General features: G+C 57.0%; 1 protein-coding gene across 2 annotated transcripts; it reads right to left on the bottom strand.

Annotated features, from left to right (window-relative positions):
• Positions 1 to 321: 321 nt before the first annotated feature.
• On the bottom strand, positions 322 to 6,918 carry LOC311521787 (serine protease 33-like). Of its 2 annotated transcripts, none has more exons than XM_084630369.1 (7): positions 6,617 to 6,918; positions 5,784 to 5,916; positions 4,080 to 4,100; positions 3,631 to 3,793; positions 2,132 to 2,403; positions 1,500 to 1,669; positions 322 to 1,321 (listed from the first exon to the last, which is right to left on the bottom strand). In XM_084630369.1, exons 2-7 carry the CDS (start codon positions 5,836 to 5,838, stop codon positions 1,028 to 1,030), a joined length of 975 nt encoding a protein of 324 aa, XP_084486495.1. In that variant the 5' UTR covers positions 5,839 to 5,916; positions 6,617 to 6,918; the 3' UTR covers positions 322 to 1,027. The 2 variants fall into 2 exon arrangements, with proteins under 2 accessions (XP_084486495.1, XP_084486496.1); XM_084630370.1 differs by lacking the exon at positions 6,617 to 6,918 and adding an exon at positions 6,171 to 6,251.
• Between the last annotated feature and the right edge of the window lie 1,158 nt (positions 6,919 to 8,076).

Genomic DNA, 8,076 nt, shown 5'->3' with positions numbered 1-8,076 from the left:
ATTTTAGGAAAAAGTCTCAGAGCAGCCACGAGCAAGAGTTGGTGGCTGCACCCTGAGGACACCAAAAAACGTGTTGTCTGAACACCTGCTCCAAACAAACGCAGGTTTATTCCCCCGCTTTCACACCGAAGGAAACTGAGACTCAGAGGGACCCAGGACTTGCTCAGGGTCACGTGGGAAATCTGTGGATGAGCCAGAGATCGAAACTAGGAGGCCTGCTCCCAGCCCCCGCTCCAACCCACGAGACCTCAATCCCCTCCTAGAGCCGGGATAGAACCCAGGAGTCCTGGCTCCCAGCCCCCCTGCTCCAACCCACTAGACCCCCCCTCCCTTCCCAGAGCCAAGGATAGAACCCAGGAGTCCTGACACCCAGCCCCCGCTTCTCTAACTCAGGGGTTCTCAAGGTTTTTCTTTCTGAGGACTCCCAACCTGTTATTTCAATTCCAGGGCCCAGCGGAGGGGCGGGGTCCTGGGCTCCAGGCTTCAGCTCTGTGTGTGTGTGTGTAGATGGGGGGCGGGGGTTTGGGGCTCTGGCTTCAGCCGCTAGATGTGGGCACGGGGGCTTCTGCCTCACAGGTCTGGGGGGCTTTACCCATGCAGGGCAGGGGTGAGCAGGGCTTCTGCCTCATAGGGAGCCATGGCTCAGGGCTTTAGCCCCATGGGGCCCTGGGGCTTGGAATTCTGGGCTCCCAGCTTTAGCCATATAGGGCAAGGGGGCTCATGGACCCACTGAAATGGCTTACACCCCACCAGCGGTCCGTGGGCCCCCGGTTGAGAACCACTGCTCTAACTCACTAAAACTGCCTCCCCTGCCAGAGCTGGGGAGAGAACCCAGGAGTCCTGGCTCCCAGCCCCTGTCCCCTGCTCTAACCCACTACACCCCCCTCTCCTCCCAGAGCTGGGGAGAGAACCCAGGAGTCCTGGTGCACAGCTCCCCATGTGCTAACCCATTAGACCCCACTCCCCTCCCAGCCCCATAACCATGCCTTGTCTCCCCCATGGCAGGCCTGGTTGTTAAATTAACAGCTCAGAAACAAAGCAGTGGCCCCAACCCCAAGGCAGCGCTGGCCAGCAGGAGGGTGATGAGGAGCAGGGGGGTGGGCGCTGGAGTGTAGCCTGCATTAGGCTGACTCCTAATGGTGACATTCACCACCCCGGATTCCACACTGGGGAGCTGCTGCTGGATCCAGTCGGAGTAGGCGGAGACCCGTGTATAGACCCCAGGGCGGTTGGGGAGGCCGCAGCCAACTCCCCAGCTCACGATGCCAATCAGGAACCAGAAGCCAGCCTCAGAACAAACAAGGGGTCCTCCAGAATCGCCCTAGAGAGAGACGGCGAACCAGTTAGACCAGTGCCCCTCAATCCCAATGTGCAGCCCCGAGGGACTACATACCTGACCCTCCCCAGCTCTGCCGGAGTCCCTCAGTCCTGACCCGCAGCCCCCTCCAATTGCAGACACGGGCTCCTGGATCTCCTGGGATGTCCCTGAATTCATTCACCTGGCAGGAGTCCTGCCCTCCTTCGGGGTAGCCAGCACACACCATGTCATCTTTGATGGGGCGCGACCCCGGGTACCCTGTGATGGGTATGCTATAGAGGTCATTGCATGTCTGGGCATCGATGAGTGAGACCTGAACCTCCTGCAGAGTGCGGGGAGGAGGGAGACTTTCTGCGGAGAAAAAATACACCTCATCAGGGCCCACCTCAGCCATCTCCCCCCGGGGCAGGATCATCCCTCACTCTCTGTTCCCCACCTCATCTGGGTCAATCTAGCTCGGTCAGGTGTGAATGGGAGTTTTTAAGCACAAGAGGGGTATCAGCTCCCAGCACTCTCTGCTCTAGCCCAGCAGTCCCCACTTCCCTCCCCAAGCTGGGGATAGAACCCAGGAGTCCTGGTTCCCAGCCCCCCCTGCTCTAACTCACTTGCCCCCACTAGCTTCCCAACACCTCATCCTGCCTCCCATTGGAAGATCTCTCTCTTCGGCAGCCATTGGGCTTTGCTTTGCCTGTTTGGGCTGCGACCACGAGACGGCGACATGACTCATTGCAGCAGATACAGCCCTGGCTCAAGGGGTCTCCCATGTCGCCTTTGGGGGACCCCCACCCCACACAGGTCCTCCAGGCATCTTACCTGCCGTCTGGACTTTCCCCCAGCCGGTGACCCAGCACTGGGTGCCGGAGGCGACGGAATCATTGCGGGCGGGAAGGCAGACAGGGAGGATGTAGGCGGTGTACAGAAGGGGCGTGCTTAGGTGCACCAGGGCTATGTCAGAGGCATAGGTGGTGGGGTTGTAGTTATCGTGGATTATGACCCGTGACACAGCAGAGGTGAAGGCGTTTGCGCTCTGGATGTTCAACTGGAATTCCCCCAGGGAAACAGAGTAACGAGCAAGGGGCAGGCTCCTAGGAGAGGGGGAGACATTGGGCAGGAGTTTGTTATTATACTTGCTACCACAGAACAGAAACGCAGCCACCTCTGGGGCGGGGCAGCTGGGAAACAGCCGCACATAATGCCACATAGGGTGGCTTGCCTGGGGCTGAGATGCAGCCACCACTGGGACGGGGCAGATGGGGAACAGCCTGTGGCAAAGTGGGAATTTTCTGTAATATTTTTATGAATCCTCTATGTGCCTCAGTTTCCCTATTGGGTGCAAAAGCGTTAAGTCTCTCAATGGGGCAGCACAGGAGAACCGGGCAGAGGGGTTATGTTACATTGCTCTCTGTTGTGGACTGAAGAGGTCCTTACAGGACCACCTAAGGCCGACTACATATCACTGGAGAAGATGAGAAGAGAATGAAAACCGCAGTGGTCAGAACACTGAGGCCCAGCAACCAAAGACCTGGAGGAAGTTGGATTCCTTACGCGTCTCCACAGGGAAGCTGAGCAGAAGCGAGCTGAGAACAAAGGACTGAGAGCTGACAGCCAGGGGATAAAGGGTTGGCCAAGGTTTGGGAGAGGCTCAATGTCTCGGGACAAAGGAGGACACAGGATATGTCTATACAGCACTAAAAAACCCTGACGGGTCAAGTCTTCAAGCCTCGGCTAGCTGCCCCAGGCCAACTGCAGCCCTGCCACGGGTCCCTCATTGCAGTGTAAACGTACCCCAAGAGACAGTGGCTGAAATGGAGTCCAGAGCAGGCTGGGGACGTTGGCTTGGCCAGATGGCCCTCTATCTTCTATCTATCCCGTGGTTTCTCTGGGCTCACCTAAGGATTTCCCGGAGCCGTGGTCCAGTTGATTAATTAACCGGACCCTGGTATGACAAGGCTGCCTGGCGTCACTGCAAATTCTGGCTGAGGTGCACAGGCCCCTGAAGAGCAGAGAAGCCTCCACCGGGGATCTGTCTCCCTTGGACTCGCTGGGCAGAGCTCATGAATTGAAGCAGGAGGCCCGGAGCCCAGAGACTCAGTCATGGAGTGGGTGGGGCCGTGGGGCCGACCCCGAGGGCAAAGTGGGACCCCAAGAGGGTCTGGCACACTGAAGGGTTCCTCCAGGGGATTGTTTAGAAGCTGGGCTATAGCCGCACAGTGACACTGCACAGGGATGCTCTCCCCCCCCATCCCCGGCCCTCTCTGAGATGCAGCCACCTCTGGGGTGGGACAGCTAGGGGACAGGCTGGGGGTACTCACAGACTGAAGCAATGAGCTGCAGACACCACCCATTCTCCCATGATGAGGGACCCTCCGCAGATGTGGACTCCATTGTATCGGATGCTGGCCTGCCAGGGCCAAGCCCCGTTCCGGGCATTCTGCCCTCCTACAATGCGGCTGGAGGTCACTGACTGCCCGCAGGCTGGGGAGAAAAGTGGGGAAGGATGTGAATAGAAACCAGGAGTCCTGGCTCCCAGCTCCCCCTCGCTCTAACCCACCAGACCCCACTCCCCTCCCAGAGCTGGGGATAGAACCCAGGAGTCCTGGCTCCCAGCCCACCCCCGCTCTAACCCACCAGACTCCACTCCGTTCTCATAGCCAGCGATTGAAACCAGAAGTCCTGACTCACAGTCCCCCCCGCTCTATCCACTAGACCCCACTTCCCTCCCCTCCAAGAGCTGGGGATAGAAAGTGTCCAGATTCCTTACTTGACTGGAACTCCACAGCAGCTAGAAGAGAAAGAGAGGGATGAGTGAGGTGTGAAAACCACACACGGCCTGACCCCTCCAGCAGGGGGCAGCGCTGCACCCACCTACTCACACACACACCCACACACAGACACACACACACACATGATTTCCACAGGCAGATCCCTGAAATGTCTCCTCTCACAACCCCACCTGGCCCTCTTCCTCCCATGGCCTGCCCCCATGCTTCTCATGGGTCCCCAGCCTCCTCCCATGGAGTGGGATGGTTCTCTGGCCTTGGGCGTGACCCCCCAGGAAGTGAGGTATGTAGGGGGACATAGTCTGATACAGGCTTTCCCCCTCTGCCTGAGATTCCCCACAGAGAGCTCAGACCCTAGATCGGGGTGGGCAAACTACAGCCTGGGGGCCCTATCTACCCTTCAGATGTTTTAATCTGGCCCTCGAGCTCCTGCTGGGGAGCGGGGTCTGGGGGCCAAGTGGCTCCCAGAAGCAGCAGCATGTCTCCCCTCTGGCTCCTACGCGTAGGGGCAGCCAGGGGGCTCCACACTCTGCCCCTGACTCAAGCTCCACCCCTCACAGCTCCCATTGGCCAGCAACCATGGCCAATGGGAGCTGCGGGGGAGGCACCTGTGGACAGTGCAGCGCGTAGAGCCGCCTGGCCACGCTTAAGCATAGGAGCCGGAGGGAGGACATGCCACTGCTTCTGGGAGCTGCTTGAGGTAAGTGCCACCTGGAGCCTGCATCCCTGACCTCCTCCCGTGCCCCAACCCCCAGCCCCGATCCCCCTCCCACCATCTGAACCCCTCGGCTCCACCCTCCTGCACCCCAGAGCTTGCACCCCCAGCTGGAGCCCTCACCCCCCCACCTGCACCCTAACTCCCTGCCCCAGCCCGGAGCCCCCTCCAGCACCCTGAACTCCTCATTTCTGGCCCCATCCTGGAGCCCATGCCCCCAGCTGGAGCCTTCACCCCCTCCCACACCCCAACCCTCAATTTCATGAGCATTCATGGCCTGCCATACAATGTCCATATCCAGATGTGGCCCTTGGGCCAAAAAGTTTGCTCACCCCTGCCCTAGATCCAGGGTTTCTTCCCCATAACTGCCCCCTATGGATGATGGGGGAAGGGCCCATTCACTCAGCCATGGTTGTGCATCCCCCGCTCAACCTCGATGAACTATTCCCTGCCCCATGCCCCACACATTCACCACAGCCCCACTTATCCATCCCCTCCTCTGCTCCCATGCCTTACATCACTCTCCCCTTCCTTTGCCACCCACAACCTACCCTTCCCACAGGCACTCGCCCAGCCCACCCAAAACCATCTCCCCTTTCCCTTACCCCTCACTTCCATCCCCTCCTGCCCAGTGTAAGTGCTGAGAACCCCACCCCTGCCCTTTTTCTCTTGAAACCCACAGAGGGCAGAGTCCTCCAGCAAGGAGTGCCACAAGTTATTGGCAGAGGGAATACTTCCTCATGGACAGCTCCATCCCACTTGTGCTTGAAGGTTTGAGGGACAGAAACCCACTCCCCTCACAGGGTTGGGGAGAGAACCCAAGAGTCCTGGATCCCAGCACCCTCTGCTCTAACCCACTAGCGACCACTCTCCTCCACCCCCACACAGTCCCTGTTCTGTCCCTTTCTGATCCTCATCCCTCATCCCAGCAGATTCCCAAGGTCAGGACTCCAGCAGACCCTGCACTCACCCTCCAGCAGGGGCAGCAGCAGGAGGGTGGCCAGCAGGCAGCTGAGAACACTCATGATACCCGTTTCCCCAACTCCAGCTGGCTCCTCCAAGGGCTGGGACCAAATCCCAGACTGGGAGGGAAAAGTCACTGGCTGCAATTTACAGGTAACAGGTCACATTCATAAACAGAGCTATAAAACCACACAGAAGGTAAATTCATGAGAGGTGCCAATGGCAGCTCCACCCTCCCAGAGCTGGGATAGAACCCAGGCATCCTGGCTCCCATCCCCCCTCCCACTTGCTAGTAGACCGCACTCTCCTTGCAAGTGAACCCAGGAATGCAACCCACTGGCCCCTACTCCCCTCCCATACGATTCAGGCATCCTGGCTCCCAGCCCCCACTTACTCTGCAGCGTGGGTAGCAGGAAACGAATGGTTCCTGGCTTACAGGGTATTCCCAGTAACCCTTCCACCAGGTGCAGCCGGCAGCAACCGGAGCCGCGTTCAATATCTAGGGGTTTCTTTTCAACAGTACAACACAGAACCGGCTCAAGCCACTACCCAGTGACCAGGGAAATTTACATCCCACCCCTGGGTGCCTCTGAGAGGCAATATTTCCCCAATCGCAATCACAGAGTCTGAGTGTAGAAAAGAAACTTTTAGTGAAAGGAGAGAAGTCACGCAACATTAATAAGGGAAAATGCCACAAGCAGAATTCATAATCATAAACCTGTGAACAGGATGCCCACCCCAGACTGCATGGGGCAGTGCCCTCCACCTCATGTTCATCAGTCTACAGCCAAAAGTGCCTTTCCTGTGCCCCGCTTTGCTGCCTCACTCCACCCCACTCACAGTGCTTGTCCTGGGTCAGACAGGATCCAGGGTCGAGAGGTACATCTGTGTGAGTTCACTTCCCACCTCTGGGAAGAAGGCACCTTGCTTGCTCTGCCATCTGAGTGCTTGCTCTGGCTGGCTGCCCTGCCGGCCACTTGTCCACCAGCTGACTGTCAGTCACCTTCTGCTGGCACCTGCTTCTCTGCTGTGACCTCTGCAGGTCAGTCTTTTATTGACTGGCAGCTTTTTGCAGACACACTGCCCCACCACCAGTGATTTCAGCTCTCATTTGAGCACTCTAAGATAACAAAATGCTCCTAATGAACTTCAAACAGTAAGCGGAAACAGGTTAAACCAGACTGAGAAATCTGAGGGAGAGACCACACCTCCTAGCGGGGACATCTGTCTCCACCCCCTTTTACTTTCACAGGCCTCTGGCATTTGAGCCCCTGGCTTAACAAGGTCCCTTCAGTGGAGGGTGACCCCCTCATTCGGGACAGGTTAAGCACAGTTCTGCTCCCCTTTATTCATACAATAAAGGCAACAATATTAGTAAGAGCATTTCACTACTGTTGCATTCAGTACTAAAGTGATTTGTATCCCAACACCAGCCAGAGTTGATCACTTTGAAAACACAGCTCCTGTCTGCTGGGTACCTAGGCAGAGTAGATGTGGTCATGTAAATTCAATTTGCTCCTGAAGTCTCTCCCCATTCCCAGCTGTCAGGGGAGAGCTCATTCAGACCCTGCTTATACATGGCACAGCAGCTCCCAGCTCTGCTTCCGCAGGGGAGTAGATGGTCAGTGAGCTGCCCCAGTGACCCCAATCCCCAGTGTCAGTTGTCTGCCTTGCCGGGGAATGTCACCCAGCCAATCCCCCCATCGCCTGCCTCTTCTCACCGTTCTAGGGAAACCGCTTCTTGGGCCTCCACCCCTCATCCCTGTTTTCACTCTCCCTGTATCCAGCCTGCCCACGTCCCAGCTGCATTGGCCCCTCATTCCTTTCCTAGGTCCTGTGCAGCTGATAACCCCCGCCCCCTTGTGTTTTCACAACATGATGCTGCTGGCATGTGCAGAATGGGGTAATGTTTCCTGAAATGGTCAGGGAGGCTTCCCCAGGGGATTCACCTGGTTCTGCTGTGGGTGTCTGCGTGTGTGTGTGTGTGTGTGTGTGTACCTCAGAGGTGCATGGGTCCTTTGTGTTCTCTTTGTTGTGTAAATGACCAAGGACAGAACAGCCCAAGGAAATTCACAGTATTCTTGGGGTTATTTACTTTATATCATTGTGGGTAATAAGAGATAGACCCGTCCTCGACAGACAGACACAATATAGACAGATGGTGACAGTACAGACAGACACAATCTAGATAGACACAATCTAAACCAACAGACGGACACAATAGAGACATATGGTCATATGCAACACATTAGGAGACAGACAGCCTAGACAGGCAGAATTTAGACAGAGGGGCAGAAACA

Source organism: Lepidochelys olivacea (genome assembly GCF_965140295.1).
Source record: "Lepidochelys olivacea isolate rLepOli2 genome assembly, chromosome: 6".
Lineage (NCBI taxonomy): Eukaryota > Metazoa > Chordata > Testudines > Cheloniidae > Lepidochelys > Lepidochelys olivacea.
The sequence above is the reverse complement of the archived record's forward strand: the minus strand, read 5'-3'. Positions and strand labels throughout refer to the sequence as shown.